Source organism: Salmo salar, chromosome 02, assembly GCF_965601325.2.
Source record: "Salmo salar chromosome 02, fSalSal1, whole genome shotgun sequence".
Classification (NCBI taxonomy): domain Eukaryota; kingdom Metazoa; phylum Chordata; class Actinopteri; order Salmoniformes; family Salmonidae; genus Salmo; species Salmo salar.
Genome location: NC_138292.1, coordinates 32,146,173 through 32,165,170, shown reverse-complemented (window position 1 = coordinate 32,165,170; position 18,998 = coordinate 32,146,173). Strand labels below are relative to the sequence as shown.

General features: G+C 43.7%; 1 protein-coding gene across 7 annotated transcripts in view; it reads right to left on the bottom strand.

Annotated features, from left to right (window-relative positions):
* Positions 1 to 18,998, bottom strand: part of LOC106579857 (protein cordon-bleu) — a 78,478-nt gene that overhangs the window by 30,653 nt on the left and 28,827 nt on the right. For 4 of the 7 annotated variants that reach the window (XM_082961913.1, XM_082961917.1, XM_014160227.3 and 1 more), the window contains 7 exons: positions 13,962 to 14,165; positions 10,725 to 10,935; positions 8,124 to 8,352; positions 7,142 to 7,186; positions 6,486 to 6,574; positions 5,965 to 6,042; positions 1,449 to 1,622 (listed from right to left, as the gene is read on the bottom strand). In XM_082961913.1, coding sequence (XP_082818039.1) covers positions 1,449 to 1,622; positions 5,965 to 6,042; positions 6,486 to 6,574; positions 7,142 to 7,186; positions 8,124 to 8,352; positions 10,725 to 10,935; positions 13,962 to 14,165 — 1,030 coding nt within the window. The remainder of the gene's footprint in view (positions 1 to 1,448; positions 1,623 to 5,964; positions 6,043 to 6,485; positions 6,575 to 7,141; positions 7,187 to 8,123; positions 8,353 to 10,724; positions 10,936 to 13,961; positions 14,166 to 18,998) is intronic. The other 3 variants (XM_082961918.1, XM_082961921.1, XM_082961923.1) reach the window with 3 other exon arrangements.

Below are 18,998 nucleotides of genomic sequence, written 5' to 3'. Positions count from 1 at the left end.
TACCTGGAACCAAAAAGGGTTCTTCAAAATGTTCTCCTATGGGTACAGCCAAATAACCCTTTTAGGTTCTATATAGCACCTTTTGCTATACAGAGTGTAGTCATACCGTAGGGGAACAGATTGTGATCACTACAACACTAGCCATCCTACCAGTAGCTCAGGCTCATGGAAAGGAGACCTAAGCGCAGCCATCCCATCCCTCAGGCACTCTGTCCTCATCTGATCTCTCTGTCCTTGTCTAACCCTCACAAAAGGGTACATCAGGCCCATGTGCCATGTGTCTCAACATGCAGCCAGCCATCTTCCAAACACAACGCTTTGTCTCATTCGTGCTAGCGAGTCACGGCACAGCTAGTGTTGCTTATCTCTGGGTGAACGGACTGATAAAGACGTCATCAGTGTGGTGTTTCTGAACAGTGTCTAATACCCTTTTCAGACATATGGAATGTGGCGCCTTGAAAGCACCTCGGCTACAGCATGTTTGTTTGTCTGTAACGGTAACGCTATGGCTTTTTAAATGCCAACACGAAAACCTTCGAGATAGCTTCGATGCACCACTGAACAGGCATTTTACTTGTCAATCAAATAATCTCGAGCTGCCTGCATGCAACCTGGCTGCCTGCTGGCTGCCTGCTGGCTGCCTGCTGCCTACGTGCAGACCACTCTACCCTAAAAAAGTATGTTAAAGTTCATTAAATACCATGATTTACCAAGACATTTAGTAAAAAGAAAACATCTAGCTACCCTACCATAAAAGACTGCATAAAAACAACACAACAGCAAATCAATCAGCTACGTTTATTGTCATCAGGGAAACAATACTGAATGCTTCTGATGCGGCACTTTATTTAATTGTCTGAAAGGTTATCAATTGTCGCTATAAAAGGGTATAATAACAACAGACAGCGGAGAGAAAAAAAAACTGGAAGCCACAACAACAAACCCAAATTAAATCCTGATTGGAAGAACAGCGTGAGTAGTACACAGAATACTGTGTGGACACCTTGTGCTTCTCAACAGGAGTCGGTGTCCAAATGGCACCCTATTCCCTACATAGTGCTCTGGTTAAAAATAGTGCACTATAGACCCTGCTAAAAAGTAGCTCACTATATAGGGAATAGGGTGGCATTTAGAATGTAATCCATTTCACAGATTAAGCAGTGTGTTCCTGTTAGTAACGGTCACTATGACCACAACACACAGTTCCAGACAAACCCCATTTGCTCCAACAGGAGGAGAGAAACCCATTAGAGCCAACAAAACATGGTGAAAAAACAACATTCCCCACAACAACACCAAGAGAAGATAAATAACACTACTACTATTGCTATTAGATCCACAAACAACACAAGGAGATTAGAGGAAATGTTTAGCCAATGTTGCAATAGTTGATCTAAACACAGGTCACCATGACCTGAAGTGTGTGTGTGTGTGTGTTGCCCTCTCACCTGGTAGGCCTCCAGTGTGTAGCAGCCCTGGCAGGGTGTGGGGGCCGGGGGGGCCCGCCTCTTCTTAAGCTCTATCCTGGGGGACATCCTGGAGATGTTCATGACGGACTGGGACTGGCCCAGGGTGCTGGGTCGAGCCTCCACACAGGGTACGATGGACACCGTGGACAGGCCCTGGAGGAGGAGGTAGAGAGAGAACATAATAATAATGGCACACAGACAGATAATGTGACACATTCACACAAACAGATGTGTGAGTACACACACACACAATTATAAACACACGGAACAGAGATACATATGAACTGAGTGGCATTTAAAGGTCAGATAATTCTAAATGGTCTCAGAAACCAAAATCACAGGTTGATATGGTGGACAGTGGAAATGTCAAGGGCCAGTCCTGAAGGGTGAGCATGGGTCATGCCCTTTATTCACTAATGCTGTGTCCCAAGTGGCACCCTATTCCCTATGTTGTGCACTACTTTTGACAAGGACACATAATACTATATAGAGAATAGGGTGCCATTTGGGACTCCGACTAACAAGGGCCAAGGACTGCATGTAAAATATCTGCATATCTTCATCATGGCCTGTTATTGCAGTGGTACATTAAGCTAATGCAAAACTTAGGGTTGGGTCTGTCTCCAAGAAACAACAGTCTAGTCTGCAAGAGGAGGCTCTCAGATCCCTGCTGAATCAGGATGCTTTGTGACAGTTGTGACAGCTGCAGTCAGCTTTATTACCATTCTGCAGCTACTTCGCCTCGCTAATACACCATCTGTCTGTCTGAGAGGGATGCTGCTGAGCAATGGGGGACGATCAAAGGCTTTCCTAAGCATCTGAAACTTAGCCTGGTCCCGGATCTGTTTGCACTGCCTTTCCAACTCCTACAGTCAATGTCGTGGCAAGTGATCATAAAAAGGAGTTGGCAAGACAGCACAAACAGATCTGGTATTTGTTTTCTTTCAAATATTTTTCATCATTTGATTGAGCCTGCCTGGAGTGCCAGGCGGGCAGGGTTTGAACTATTTCATTGGTTCCATTACACCAGGCAAGCGCAATCAAACTAGTCTAGTCTACTAAGGAGAGTCAGTGTGGCTTTGAGGGAGATGTGAGTTGCCAAATGCTTGCATATTGCATAAGCTTGGAAAAGCAGACTGAGCTACTATACAGTAATGTAGAGCAAAGAGAAAAATATGTATGTAACAAAAGCCTAGCTGGAGTCTTAGAATCCTGCAGTAGATTTACTGCTGCCCCGCTCTAAGAACAGAGCCTGGATCAGCTAAGTCGACACCATTCATCTTTATGACCTTCACATCCTGTGATCTTCTCTTATGACACGTGCCTCTCCCACCTACTAGATCTTCCTGACTAAATAATATAACATCTAGCAGAAGCTTTTATCCAAAGAGACTTACAGTCATGCATGCATACATTTTATGTATGGCTGGTCCCAGGAATCAAACCCACAATTCTAGCATAGCAAGCACCATGCTCTACCAACTGAGCTACAGAGGACCACATGATTTATACATGGGCATAATTGCATCCCAAGGATAGATGACATGGCATACTTTACACAGTGCATTAGTCAGCTTTACTCTATTCCCTTCTATTGGATGCTGCCTATATATAGGCTACTGTACATGTACAGTATGTATATGCAAATATTCCAGTAAATCCAAAGCCTCAATCTTCTGCCGGTTGATCCCATGCCACGAGAGAGAAAGGGCCTGAAATGCATTTTTAGAAATCAGACAGCGTTCAGCAGGGACTGGGGAGTGATTCTTGGCCAGCAGCCAACCCTCTCCTCCCCTGATGAACTTTTCACACTGCGCTAATGTGTTCATGGCGACCTTCTCACATGAAAGTGAGAGTGGCTAAACCGTTAATATTCCGTCTCTCTGAGAGTCCCCCAGTACATCCACTGCATGTTCAATTATGAAAGACCAATAAAAAACACGAGCTGGCGCACACCCAGAAAAATTATTTTGTGTGGAGGTGCTGACTAACGGCGAATAAACTATAAACTACAAAAATAAAGAGAGTCGCACACTCCATATATAAACTCCCAGTAGTTTATTGGGTAAATCACCAACGTTTCGGCATCACTGTGCCTTCTTCAGAGTAATGTCATGAATACTTGAACCAAGTTATGTAGACAAACAGTGCAACCAATGACAATAGTGAGGGGTGTGTCATAATGAATAAATTAATTAGAATGAATTGAGTGAAACTGTTAAAAAACAATAGTTTATGGTATATTAAATATATTAGGCTATTGTTATCATATGCAAACATAATTGAATATTGCACCCAATATTAGCATCAACATACATTATTGTTTAATTCAATTTCACATATTTAATTGTTTCCGATTTCATTTGTATTTTTTACATGTAATATGTTGGTTCAACCTTAATGCATAATAAGCATCATCATCAACAGGGGGAACATACTGGGTGTACTCTGATAAGCTGTAGAAAAAATATATGCATTTATACGACTTGTTCATAAAAGAGAGAATTGTTCATAAGAAGGGCCTGAGATCAAAGTCAATATTCAGACCACTAGGGGTCAATGTTTTTAGATAGGGAGGCTTACTGGATATCCTGAGTAGTAGTAGGATCTCGACGTTAACTCCTCTCCTTGGTAGAGCAACATGCTCAATGCCTGTGTATTTGAGGGAGGAGTGTGGCTGAACTGTTAATATCCCGGCTGTCTGAGAGTCCCTCAGTACATCCACTGCATGTTCAATTATGAAAGACCAACACAAACACACGTTCTAAATTTAGGGAGAGACTACGGTAACTTTGAATTGGGATCCGTGCTGTTGTTGTACTCAGCTGTTGGAACGGAATGTTCCATGCAGGGAATTACCATGAATGCGTAGTATACGTTATATAACCTTAAATAATTTACAGACCAGAGCCAAAAAAGCTATTGGGTCTTTCTTTGTCATTAAAGTTTGGGAAAAGTTCACCTGAACAGCTGTAATTCCATGCTGGAGGAAATCTGAAAGCTAACCACAATGCCTATCACTCATGCATATCCAAGGTGGAAATGCATTGTAAGTGGAGTACTCACTGCCAAGACTAGAGACAGATAGAACCGAGCATGGCCATCTATGATGATTTAGAGGCAGCAACACACCCTTATTGTCCTCTCCAAGGACAAAATGTGATCTGAAATAGTTTCATTCTGTACAAAAAAAAAAAAAAAAAAAAAAAAAAAACAGACAGGATCATTTCTGGCATGCCTTAGCATCTCTAGAACTGTGTCTCACAAGCAAAGCAATGTCGTTTTCATTCCTTTAGATCATACACAATGTACACAGTCTTCAACATATTGGTCCATCAGTTTGTCCAATGAAGGACTGTACACTGCATCATAGATGCAATTCTGTTCTACTTCAGTCTGTGTTATGAACAGTCCTCAACAAATCTTCCCATCTGTTCAGCTAATAATGGTATCCAGATATCAGAATAAATGTAGCCAGGTATAGTATGATGATGTAACATAATCACTAAGGATACAGAGGGTGTGTGTGTGTGTGTGTGTGCGTGCACGCCCTGGGGCTTGACTCAAATGAGCAGGAGAGATCCACCAAGGTCTTATGGGAAATCCAATAAAATACCCATATTGATTTGAGGTGTATCCCAGATAGCTGCCTGTAATAGATTCCTCTGTAATTGTATAAAACTGATTAAATTACCTTCCAAACAGGTAGCCTGTTCAATGTTTGCTCTAATATAATAATGTTTTAGCACACATGCACACCACATACAAAGAACTCCACGATGGAGTAGAAACTATTCCCAAGAAACCGACCCTACTGCTATAACTACTATTGTATTACAAACGTACTATTAAATACATTGTGTGTGTCACTGAGTAAAGCTGATCAAAGATTAAGCAATAATTCAAGGCTTTCATTTATTTCAGGTTGACTTGCTGCAGAAACTTTAAATCCATCAAGGTACTGTAATTGACTGAGGGGAATCTGAAGACGTGGGATCAGCTTGTCAAGTCTGCCCTCTAGTGGTACATGAGCAGAACAGACAATCAGCTATATCGAGAGGAGGAGGCACAGGCTGAAAAGTAGGGTTACAAAATAATGGTAGCTTTCCCAAAATTCCTAGGTTTTCCAGAAATCCTTGTTGGAGAGTTCTGGATTTCCTGCTTATTCCCAACCGATACTTGGAATTGTACAACCATGATTTCTGGAAAAACTTGGGATTTTGGGAATGTTATGGGAATTTTGCAACCCTACTGAAAAGAAAACCAAAGTTGAGCTCATGTGTTTTCATTTTTGTGGGGCATAAAACGCTATCTGTTACAAGGTGGTGGGTTTTGGAACATCTACAAGAGAATAGAACTCAAAAGCATAATTTATCTTCCTGCTAAATGAATGAGACTGCACTTATTGAATGAGATTTGAGTATTGAAAGAAAATATAATGCAAGATGTCAATTACCACACCCAGACATTTCAGAGGAGGGTTAGTAGTACTTACATTGTAGTGCTTTTCAGTATTTTGAATAATATTATTATCAAGACCATCCATGTCCATAGTAGGCGACTGTTCTTCAGTCTGAAATGGAATGTACGTCTAACATGCAATACATCAGAATGCAACTACAATACAAGCATGACATGCAGTTATTTCAGTTATTTGACAGATGATAGCAGTACTCCTACAGCTCTAGGGTTAAAAAGCCCTTTCCACGGGGACAGTAAAATCTGTAAGACTGATTATTTTTTATGGAAATCCATCATATGTTGAGCTCAAGAATAACAGTAGCTATTTAAGTAATCAAACACAGAAAAAATATGCTTCCTTTTCCTGCATTTCAACATATAGTAGTAGTAAGTCAGCAGTTTAAAGTCAGCTTGATCTGCAGACACACTCTCTTAGTGAGTAGCCTATGCATGGTGCCTTGTAGTATGTTCTAGATGATATTATGGTGTTAAATTAGCCAAGCCAATGGGATAAATGTCACTCTGTTGGAACATAAGTGAACTGTGCCGTCTTACCTTTGATTTCCTTCTGTTGAACTTAAAGAATCCGAGCAGACCTTTGTTCTCGGCCCCACCGACACTTGAGGTGTTGGAACGGAAGTATTCTAACAATGAATAGACAGACAATAGGTTTCAGTTCACTCCGAAATGAAAGGGTTGCCCCACTGAGCTAAAAATAAAGGTTTTCATTCATGCAGTTCCTTCATTAACCAATGGGATGAAATAAACCACAGCTAGAACTATACTACTACACCACATTATGCAAGTCATGGCAGTTATTAAAAGTTTAACCCATGCATACAACAAAAAGTATTCTCCATAAACAACACACACTCTCAAGCCTCTATCTACAATCAGGCAGTTTCAACTGTAGATGGCACTCCAACTCAACTCTTCCAATATGACAGTGCATCTATTCTTCAACCTCTGAAAATAAATCTAACAAACAGTCATAACACACTGTAAGCCAGAAAGAAAGGGAAATAACATTGACTGTATCTTATATTTGATCTAAGATATGTAAAACAAACAAAACAAGCGAGCTTGTCCTACGAGGAGAAAAGGAACGGCAAAACGGGGTTAATGTGACTGTACAAGTGACTGTTAAGCTACGGTTAATGTCACTACAGCATGGTGGATGGGAACAATAAGCAGCGTACAGACAGTAATACCTGAGTAATTTAGAGCAGGTGCAGAAGCCATTTTAGGATGACGAACTGGAAATAATCACAGGATTTCAACAACATTAAGGGCCCTTGTAACAATGCAGACCATCCTTAGCTATAAAAGATTCTCTCTTTATCAAAACTATGCAGCATTTCCCATGTTATTGGCTAAGCAATCCCCCACCCCTCCCACCCCTGCCTACAGAATAAAAGAGGGAAACAGTGAAACTACCAACAACACTGACAATGGTATTTGACAACTGCCTCTAGTTTAACTCAAGCATCAGTACATCTCACTAGGCTTTGTAGGTAGTGTTCTAATGACTAACCGTCTATATTGCCTCTCTAAGTGCAGAGTCATAGGGGGCAGAGTACACACCCTGGAAGGCATGTGCTTATCAAAGCTCATTTAACCAAATATGTAAACACAAGCTCACTTATTATTTATTCTGCAGCGCCACCCTGATAAAATGAACTAGCCCAGACTGAATTACACTCCATGTAAACATTACAGGCACAGATGTGTACAGCTGCAGTAAGAAAGTAATGCATGTTACTTTGATTCAAAACAATCTCACGTGTGAGTGCTGATTATAGATGCAATCAGGGTTTAAAAGCGTGACAGAAAACAACGGAGAGAGCTCAAATTAAATATAGGATTAAACAGGTTGAGAAGAATAAGAGGAACAGTAATAGTTTGTTAACAGAGATAGGTTGGTACAGTTAGCCTGGTCTCAGATCTGTTTCTGCTACAATGTCAACTCCTTAACATTCCAAACTTGATTTGATCTGGGACCAGGCTAACACTGTAGGTATCATGTGAGGACGTGGAGTAGCCTGGTCCCAGATCGGTTTGTGCTGTCTTGTCAACTCCTATAATCATTGTCGTACCAATGACCATAGGATGGCCATAGGAGTTGGCAAGAAATGTGTCACCATTCTACAGGAAGAGGTAGAGGGAGATGTGGGTATAAAGTGGTTTATTTACCAAAAGTCTGGTCCAGTACGTAGAGCTCTCTGATGCCTAGCTCGCTCAGACACTTGTCCAGCTCCAGCTCGTGGTTGCTGACATTGTCCTTCAGCAGCAGGACATGGGACGGGTCAAAGTCACATTTCTCACAGATGGCCGGGACCAGGCTCTCCAGGGGCGCCAGGGGACTCACCCTCACCACGGCCTTCTGGCTCCTGTGGTAGTTCACCACCAGACGCACCGTTTTCTTTACAGGGAAGACAGTGACTTTAGTGCCAATGGATGGATACAGTATTAGAGAACCTCCTAGATTCAAATAGTATTCGTTTGACCTTGAGCTTGTCTGCAATCATGTCGATCTGGCACTTCAGGCAGGCTCAATCAAACGCTCAAAAATATATACGATTTGAACCCATGTCTAAGTTCAGTAATTAAATGGGACTTGAAAGTAAAGATCTCAGCAGTACATATCCAATGGGGAAAAACTAGCGTGGAAAATATTGAGAGAGAGACAAAAAGTGGGTGTCAGACTAGTGGGATAAACCATGATTAACTAAAAACTTCACTCCACCTACTTAAAAGAGGTTATACTTTACTTTCAGCTTTTCCCTTAGAACGTAGACATTTGTTGACAGACCTAGTGGAGGAGGGGGGACGGGGGGACAGGGGACGGGGGGGGGGACATTCAAGACTAGCACTCTGAGGTAACTGAGGCTGGGAGCCAAGTCGAGGCCTGACAGAGAGGGCCTGTGTGTGGGCAGCCAATGACTGGTCAGTCCCAGGGTGTTTGGTGTACCCATAGAGAGGGATCATAACAACAGTGCAAGCAGCACTAAGAGGGTTGAGGTGGTTGTTATGAAGAACACAGTCAGCATCCCAAATGGCACACAATTCCCTATATAGTGCACTACTTTTAACAAGGTCCCACTATGGTCCATAGGGATCTGGTCAAAAGTAGTGCACTATATAGGAAGTAGGGTGCCATTTGGGACATACCACAAAGATACTGTTATCACGGAGGCCATGACAGTCACACACCAGTACACAATGTACAGACTTCAAGACTCTCCTTCTGAAAACATCATGTCAACCACTTACCAGTCAAGAGTGTGAAACAATCACAACTGTTTTGAGTGTGGCTCTTTGCTAATACTTACTGAGGCAACTTACAAAAAAGAATCTAAGCATATTTTTAGGCAACAATTTATCAAATGTTAGTGGAATACATAAAAATCCATACATTGAAATCAATAGATTATTATGTATGCTTATTTAAATTTACACCACTCAGTTTCAAAGTGGGGGGGGGGGGGGGGGGGGTTGTACTGTACATGCTTATTACAAGTCATAAAATGCATCACAACCACATAATGCATTATACCGGTTGATTTGAAGTAAAGTGTTACCCACAATGTCGATGACTCAGAGTGAAATAGTGTGTCATAGAATAAGTCGTACTCATCGTTGAAAATGTCATACATGAGAGAGACGGACCAAGGCGCAGCGGAAGTGTGGACACTCATGTTTCTTTAATTAACAAAACAAGTAAAGTATCCACTGGAAAAACAAAAACCATGAACAGGACTCACAACATGACAGTGCAGCAGGCTAAACCAAAAAAAGCAGTGCTCACAACAATTCCCCACAAATGACAAACGCACCCTAATATATGGGACTCTCAATCAAAGGCAAATAGACAACACCTGCCTTCAACTGAGAGTCCCAACCCCAATTAACCAAAACATAGAAACAGACACACTAGACTAAACATAGAATACATGAAAACCAAACAGTGCCCAAAAACCCCGGAATGCTTAAATCAAATGCCCCTTCAACAAACACACCACCCCGAACCACATAAAACGAATACCCTCTGCCACGTCCTGACCAAACTACAATACCAATTAACCTTATACTGGCCAGGACGTGACATAGTGTCAGACTATGGCCATCAGCCAAAGAGAGGTCAACGGGAGATAGGGGGAGCAGGGCCAGTGAGGCCTGAGAGTAGAGTAGAAATAATGCATGGTAACTAAAGGTAAGGCTCTCATGAAAAATTCACATGCTAGGTAAGTAGGAGGAGACACTGGAGACAGAGAGAGAAGACACTCAATCAGCCACCGAGAGCCGGTAATAATCCCACTGGTTTAGAGACTGCCTCTACAACACCTGCTGCCTACCTTAGCATGAGCCCTTTCGGGGTTTTGTGGCCTTTCCTGCTGCAACGATTTAGTGTCAAAAGGTAAAGAAGGGCGATCGCAATGGTTACATAGAGATTCATACATCACATTTCCCAGGTGTCAAAGGTTAGGTTCAATGAATGCTGAAAACATCTTATTCATTGTATCCCAAAAACAGTCAACGATACCCACCGTGCACTACAACAGCAAAAGGCCCAGACCAGAACAAACTCGTTTCCAATAACTTTATGAAGTGCTACATACATGTGCATTCATGGAAGACTAAACAGAGGATAACTATGAATCCTCAGGTTACAATAAAACACAGCTAATTGCTTATTCACTATCACAATGCAGCTACATATCCTCAGTAACAAACAAACACACACACACACACACAGAGATCTCTATATCAGGGTCAGGATCAGTAGGTACTCACCTCTGGCACTTTAGGCGGAGGTTTCCGCACCACTTTGTCCTGCAACACTTTCTCCCTGATGCTTATGGCAACAACGTCCAGGGACCCCAGCAGGCTGTTGGGCTTGAAGGCTAGGGACAGGCCCTCGCTGGACAGCAGCTCCAGGGTGTGATAGGCTGGGTTCAGGTGGTACCGGCTGCACAGATCCACCAACAGGTCCATGAGCGCTTTGCTGCACAGAGAGAGGCAAAAGCAGCACAGGAAGCCAGGCTGAGTCACAGACAGGAAGCCAGGTAGAGGTAGAGTCATAGGCTTGTCAGAGTAGAGTAGAGCGGAGCGGGACAAAGTAAACCAAGGTAAGTCCCTATTCCCTAGTTAGAGCACTTCTTTGACCAAGGACCACTACTTTTGACAAGACCGCTATGGGTTCTGGTCAAAAGTAGTGCACTATAGAGGGAATAGGGTGCTGTTTGGGACGTGACTTGACTGACAGATAGGGTTACCTCCTTTAGCTGTAATTACACTGGGTGATGCACAGGCAGGCACTCATGCCGCTCGGTTTACAGCATTAGATAAGCCTGCAAATTGGTACATAAAAGGCTGATTTAATGATCTGACCTTAGTGACGTTTTAGAAAGTTAAATGAATTTCAGATAGGAAATCTAGCCTTAGTCAATTGACAATAAATTACCCATCTGGTCTACTTATAATATATGTATGCAGGGATGGAAAGTAAGCTAGCCTGAGGCTAGTGCTTTGCAGATAGGGCTAGTAGAAAATGTGCCAAACTAGCCCATCAGGCAAGTGACATTTTGGATTTCAAATATCAAATGGCACAAATTTGGCTAGAAGAATGTAACCAGGGCTAGTAAAAATTGCAGTCTACTAGCCCGACTGGCCAGTGTCTTAAATCCTTCACTTGAGAATGTAGAATGTCTTAATAAATCCTGATACAATGTTCTGTTTTTGAGCATCATATGAAGTCCCATGTCATGTAATACAGAACATCAACTGACGAGGTGTCAAAGGGTAACTGTCAATCCAGGACAGAGAGAAACTCAAGGATGCTTTCTATTGCCTGCTGGGAGAAGACACCTCATATGACCAAAGTGCTAAAGGGCTGCTCTGAACAACCAACAGGTAAAGACCAGAGCAAAGGTTGCTCATCACAAGTCTTACAACTGCATCATAATGCATTACTCATTAGCTGTAGGATGGGGAGTTACGGTTCATTCGAAAATAACAATGTATTAATTTATACTACAACTTTCTTCTTAGAATAACATATCTAGCTAGCAAATGAGGCTTTGACAAGACACTGGAAACACAACACATTGATCTGTATTCCCTAACATAATGAAAACAGTGTGACAAGTGTGACAAAACCCTTACACACCATAATGGAGAGGGTGTTGTCTGACTGCTTCCTGCACACATGAACCAGGTGATTACAAGACATTTATGACACCTGGATGAAACTCCCTTGGGCTTTATCATGCACTGAGACAGCGAAACTGATTTCCCATAAATCAAATGACGGTTACACACACTTCATTTGGATTGTCCAGATTTTTCATCTGTAAATGCTCTACAGATGGTCATACTATTAAACTATTTGTTGATAAGCAACTGTATGCTAAGGTTACGGTTAGGGTTAGGTTAAGAATAAGGGTTAAGTTTAGGGTTAAGATGAGGTTTAAGGTTAGAGCTAGAGATGTGATTTGTGCTCAGTAATGTGGGAATCTATACTGAACAAAAATATAAATGCAACATGCAACAATTTAAAAGATTTTACTGAGTTACAGTTCATATAAGGAAATGGATGTGGATCAGAAAACCAGTCAGGTCAAGACCCTGGTGAGGATGACGAGCACGCAGATGAGCTTCCCCGAGATGCTTTCTTACAGTTTGTGCTGAAATTCTTTGTTTGTGCAAACGAAAGGGGCTCCCGAGTGGCACAGCGGTCTAAGGCTCTGCATCTCAGTGATACAGGCGTCACTACAGACCCTGGTATGATTCCAGGCTGTATCACAACTGGCTGTGATTGGGAGTTTCATAGGGCGGCGCACAATTGGCCCAGCATCGTCCGGGTTAGGGTTTGGCCGGGGTAGGCCGTCATTGTAAATAAGAATTTGTACTTAACTGACTTTCCTAGTTAAATAAAATAAAATAAAATAAATGAATCCCACAGTTTCATTAGCTGTCCGGGTGGCTGGTCTCAGACCATCCCGCAGGTGAAGAAGCTGGATGTGGAGGTCCTGGACTGGTGTGGTTACATGTGGTCTGCGGTTGTGAGGCCAGTTGGTTGTACTGTCACATTCTCTGGCAACAACTCTGGTGGAAATTCCTGCCGTCAGTATGCCAATTGCACGCTCCCTCAAAACTTGAGACACCTTTGGCATTGTGTTGTGTGATAAAACTGCACATTCTGGAGTAGCCTTTTATTGTCCCCAGCATCAGCTTCTTCATATGCCACACCTGTCAGGTGGATGGATTATCTTGGCAAAGGAGAAATGTTCAGTAACAGTGATGTAAACAAATTTGTGCACCAAATTTGAAAGTAATAACCTTTATGTTTGTATTACAAATGTTAATTTTATTTCTGCTCATGAAACATGGGACCCACCCTTTACATGTTGTGTTTATATTTTTGTTTAGTATTAGATAGCTAGTTGAAATGTTACTGATAGTCTAAAGATGGAGTATCCAAATGAAGTGTTACCCAAATTACTTGGCAAAGAGCATCACTCAGAGTAAAAGGCAATGGAAAACACGGCCCCAAGTGAGAGAGATGACGACCACTGTATGAGCCTGATCCCAGATCAGTTTTTTTCTGTCCAGAGCAGTTGGCAAGACTACAGACAGACCTGGGACCACTGTCCTATATTGGTTCACAAAAAAAAATACTGTTAGAAACTCTCACATGCCACTCATTAACAGCATTAACAGAGGCCCTTGTCTTGTTTTCTGCATGAGGGCTGGAGTCCTGGATGGCCTGGTCTGATTCACTCACTGCTCCAGCAGAGAGAGAGACATTCATTAAGGCCAGAGAGGCTCTGGCAGGTCAGCTTCTCACAACATGTGCACACACACTGATTCTGGGCCACTGAGGGAACCTTGAAAAGGCCTCTCCGATCAGATACCAAACAAGGCCACATCCACATACATAACAGAGTCTGTGAATTGAGGGTCGAAGGGGTAATGTGTACGTGTGCATATGTGACGTGTGTGTTGGTGTGTGCGTGTGTTGCCTCTCACCTGCCGTCCACTGTGCTGCTGGTCTGGTAGCCTTGAGGCAGAGTGATGTGGAGGTCTACTCTGGTCCTCATGTTCTCCATCACCATGCTGCCCATACTGCCCTGCGCTGAGCCTCCCCCATCAGGCACAGCGTTACGGAAGATTCTCCTGGGGGCGGGCTCGGGGGCCGGGGGCGGAGGAGGGGCTCGGGACTTCATCCTCTTCCTGGGGGATGGACAGAGGTTAAGGCATAAGGTTAGGGATAGGCATAAGGTTAGGGGTATGGCTAAGTTTTGGGTTAAGATTAGTTTTATAATCAGATATTTTAGAGCAAAATTGTCCTTTGCAGATTGGCCTGATTGTGGCAACGTAGAGAAATTAATTACGTTGTTTTGTTTTCTCCCAGAAAAGGCAGTCCGGTCGTCATGGTGATTCAAAGGGAAATAGAATAGACCAGATTTTGCACTACTTTGCTGTTTTGCGCTGGGATAGGTGACAACAAACATAATAGAGGCAACTTGAATTGCAATTGCAATGTCTTTCAGAGAGATTACTTAAAAGCAAGTCTGTCTCCAGATATGTAAAGTTTGTTTATTTGTTGTCAGGGTCACAATGGTCCGTGTTGATGTGATGTTCCATTCAAATCTGACACCAAGGACTTTCCTTATCACGATTTGTTCATTATTATAAAAACTTAATGCAGTTATCTTGTTTTATAAATACTTAAAAAAGGGGAGGTGCTCTACAAGGGGAGGTGCTCTTTTAACACCTCCTGCACATGCTCTTTTCATTCTAATCAGTCAGGTTTCAAGACTGGGCATTCAACTGAGACTGCTCTTCTCTGTGTCACGGAGGCTCTCCGCACTGCTAAAGCTAACTCTCTCTCCTCTGCTCTCATCCTTCTAGACCTATCTGCTGCCTTTGATACTGTGAACCATCAGATCCTCCTCTCCACCCTCTCCGAGTTGGGCATCTCCGGCGCGGCCCACGCTTGGATTGCATCCTACCTGACAGGTCGCTCCTACCAGGTGGCGTGGCGAGAATCTGTCTCCGCACCATGCGCTCTCACCACTGGTGTCCCCCAGGGCTCTGTTCTAGGCCCTCTCCTATTCTCGCTATACACCAAGTCACTTGGCTCTGTCATATCCTCACATGGTCTCTCCTATCATTGCTATGCAGACGACACACAATTAATCTTCTCCTTTCCCCCTTCTGATAACCAGGCGGCGAATTGCATCTCTGCATGTCTGTCAGACATATCAGTGTGGATGACGGATCACCAGCTCAAGCTGAACCTCGGCAAGACGGAGCTGCTCTTCCTCCCGGGGAAGGACTGCCCCTTCCATGATCTCGCCATCACGGTTGACAACTCCCTTGTGTCCTCCTCCCAGAGTGCTAAGAACCTTGGCGTGATCCTGGACAACACCCTGTCGTTCTCCACTAACATCAAGGCGGTGACCCGATCCTGTAGGTTCATGCTCTACAACATTCGCAGAGTACGACCCTGCCTCACACAGGAAGCGGCGCAGGTCCTAATCCAGGCACTTGTCATCTCCCGTCTGGATTACTGCAACTCGCTGTTGGCTGGGCTCCCTGCCTGTGCCATTAAACCCCTACAACTCATCCAGAACGCCGCAGCCCGTCTGGTGTTCAACCTTCCCAAGTTCTCTCACGTCACCCCGCTCCTCCGCTCTCTCCACTGGCTTCCAGTTGAAGCTCGCATCCGCTACAAGACCATGGTGATTGCCTACGGAGCTGTGAAGGGAACGGCACCTCCATACCTTCAGGCTCTGATCAGGCCCTACACCCAAACAAGGGCACTGCGTTCATCCACCACTGGCCTGCTGGCCCCCCTACCTCTGAGGAAGCACAGTTCCCGCTCAGCCCAGTCAAAACTGTTCGCTGCTCTGGCACCCCAATGGTGGAACAAGCTCCCTCACGACGCCAGGACAGCGGAGTCAATCACCACCTTCCGGAGACACCTGAAACCCCACCTCTTTAAGGAATACCTAGGATAGGATAAAGTAATCCTTCTAACCCCCCCCCCCCCTTAAAAGATTTAGATGCACTATTGTAAAGTGGTTGTTCCACTGGATATCATAAGGTGAATGCACCATTTTGTAAGTCGCTCTGGATAAGAGCGTCTGCGAAATGACTTAAATGTAATGTAAATGTAATTTGCCTTTTAAACTTTTATCATATTGTTTTGTAGTTTCTTGTGTGCAAATAAATAAAACAATTATTTTAAACAGTATAGTGATGTAACCATTTAAACACACAAGGATAAAGATAACCAGCATGCATTGCTATTCATCCAAACTCGAGTCTGTCGCATTACAATGTTTTTCTATTGTCTGTCATTATACTGTATAATGCTTCATGCTTCAATATATCAATTACAATAGGCATAAAAAACCTTTTCAACTCTCTTTTTTGAGCGCAGGCGGCACCTCTACACTGCACCAAAATACATGGCGCTAACTGCACTGAAGGCAGGACTGAGAGAAGATTATGTAAAAAAATATATATATATATTTTATTTCACCTTTATTTAACCAGGTAGGCTAGTTGAGAACAAGTTCTCATTTGCAACTGCGACCATAGCAATTCGACACATACAACAACACAGAGTTACACATGGAATAAACAAAACAGTCAAAAATACAGTAGAACAAAAGAAAACAAAAGGTCTATATACAGTGAGTGCAAATGAGGTAAGATAAGGGAGTTAAGGATTAAATAGGCCATGGTGGCGAAGTAATTACAATATAGCAATTAAACACTGGAATGGTAGATGTGCAGAAGATGAATGTGCAAGTAGAGATACTGGGGTGCAAAGGAGCAAGATAAATAAATAAATACAGTATGGGGATGAGGTAGGTAGATAGATGGGCTGTTTACAGATGGGCTATGTACAGGTGCAGTGATCTGTGAGCTGCTCTGACAGCTGGTGCTTAAAGCTAGTGAGGGAGATATGAGTCTCCAGCTTCAGAGATTTTTGCAGTTCGTTCCAGTCATTGGCAGCAGAGAACTGTAAGGAACGATGACCAAAGGAGGAATTGGCTTTGGGGGTGACCAGTGAGATATACCTGCTGGAGCGCGTGCTACGAGTGGGTGCTGCTATGGTGACCTGTGAGCTGAGATAAGGCGGGGCTTTACCTAGCAGAGACTTGTAGATAACCTGTAGCCAGTGGGTTTGGCGACGAGTATGAAGCGAGGGCCAACCAACGAGAGCGTACAGGTCGCAGTGGTGGGTAGTGAATGGGGCTTTGGTGACAAAACGGATGGCACTGTGATAGACTGCATCCAGTTTGTTGAGTAGAGTGTTGGAGGCTATTTTATAGATGACATCACCGAAGTCGAGGATCGGTAGGATGGTCAGTTTTACAAGGGTGTGTTTGGCAGCATGAGTGAAGGATGCTTTGTTGCGATATAAGAAGCCGATTCTAGATTTAATTTTGGATTGGAGATGCTTAATGTGACTCTGGAAGGAGAGTTTCCAGAGTATAGATGCTGGATAGGCGCGCAGGTGCGGGCAGTGATCGATTGAATAGCATGCATTTAGTTTTACTTGCGTTTAAGAGCAGTTGGAGGCCACGGAAGGAGAGTTGTATGGCATTGAAGCTCGTCTGGAGGTTAGTTAACACAGTGTCCAAAGAGGGGCCAGAAATATACAGAAGGGTGTCGTCTGCGTAGAGGTGGATCAGAGAATCACCAGCAGCAAGAGCGACATCATTGATGTATACAGAGAAGAGAGTCGGCCCGAGAATTGAACCCTGTGGCACCCCCACAGAGACTGCCAGAGGTCCGGACAACAGGCCCTCCGATTTGACACACTGAACTCTATCAGAGAAGTAGTTGGTAAACCAGGCGAAGCAATCATTTGAGAAACTAAGGCTGTCGAGTCTGCCAATAAGAATGTGGTGATTGACAGAGTCGAAAGCCTTGGCCAGGTTGATGAATACGGCTGCACAGTAATGTCTCTTATCGATGTGGTTATGATGTCATTTAGGACCTTGAGCGTGGCTGAGGTGCACCCATGACCAGCTCTGAAACCAGATTGCATTGCGGAGAAGGTACGGTGTTTGTTAACTTGGATTTCGAAGACCTTAGAAAGACAGGGTAGGATAGATATAGGTCTGTAGCAGTTTGGGTCTAGATTGTCACCCCCTTTGAAGAGGGGGATGACCGCGGCAGCTCTCCAATCTTTGGGAATCTCAGACGATACGAAAGAGAGGTTGAACAGGCTAGCAATAGGGGTTGCAACAATTTTGGCAGATAATTTTAGAAAGAGAGGGTCCAGATTGTCTAGCCCGGCTGACTTGTAGGGGTCCAGATTTTGCAGCTCTTTCAGAACATCAGCTATCTGGATTTGGGTGAAGGAGAAATGGTGGGGGCTTTGGCGGGTTGCTGTGGAGGGTGCCAGGCAGTTGACCGGGGTAGGGGTAGCCAGGTGGAAAGCATGGCCAGCCGTAGAGAAATGCTTATTGAAATTCTCAATTATAGTGGATTTATCGGTGGTAACAGTGTTTCCTAGCCTCAGAGCAGTGGGCAGCTGGGAGGAGGTGCTCTTATTCTCCATGGACTTTACAGTGTCCCAGAACGTTTTTGAGTTAGTACTACAGGATGCACATTTCTGTTTGAAAAAGCTAGCCTTAGCTTTCCTAACTGCCTGTGTATATTTGTTCCTAACTTCCCTGAAAAGTTGCATATCACGGGGGCTATTCGATGCTAATGCAGAACGCCACAGGATGTTTTTGTGCTGGTCAAGGGCAGACAGGTCTGGAGTGAACCAAGGACTATATCTATTCCTAGTTCTACATTTTTTAATGGGGCATGCTTATTTAAGATGGTGAGGAAGGCACTTTTAAAGAAAAGCCAGGCATCATCTACTGACAGGATGAGGTCAATGTCTTTCCAGGATACCCCGGCCAGGTCGATTAGAAAGGCCTGCTCGCAGAAGTGTTTTAGGGAGCGTTTGACAGTGATGAGGGGTGGTCGTTTGGTCGCAGACCCATTACGGATGCAGGCAATGAGGCAGTGATCGCTGAGATCACT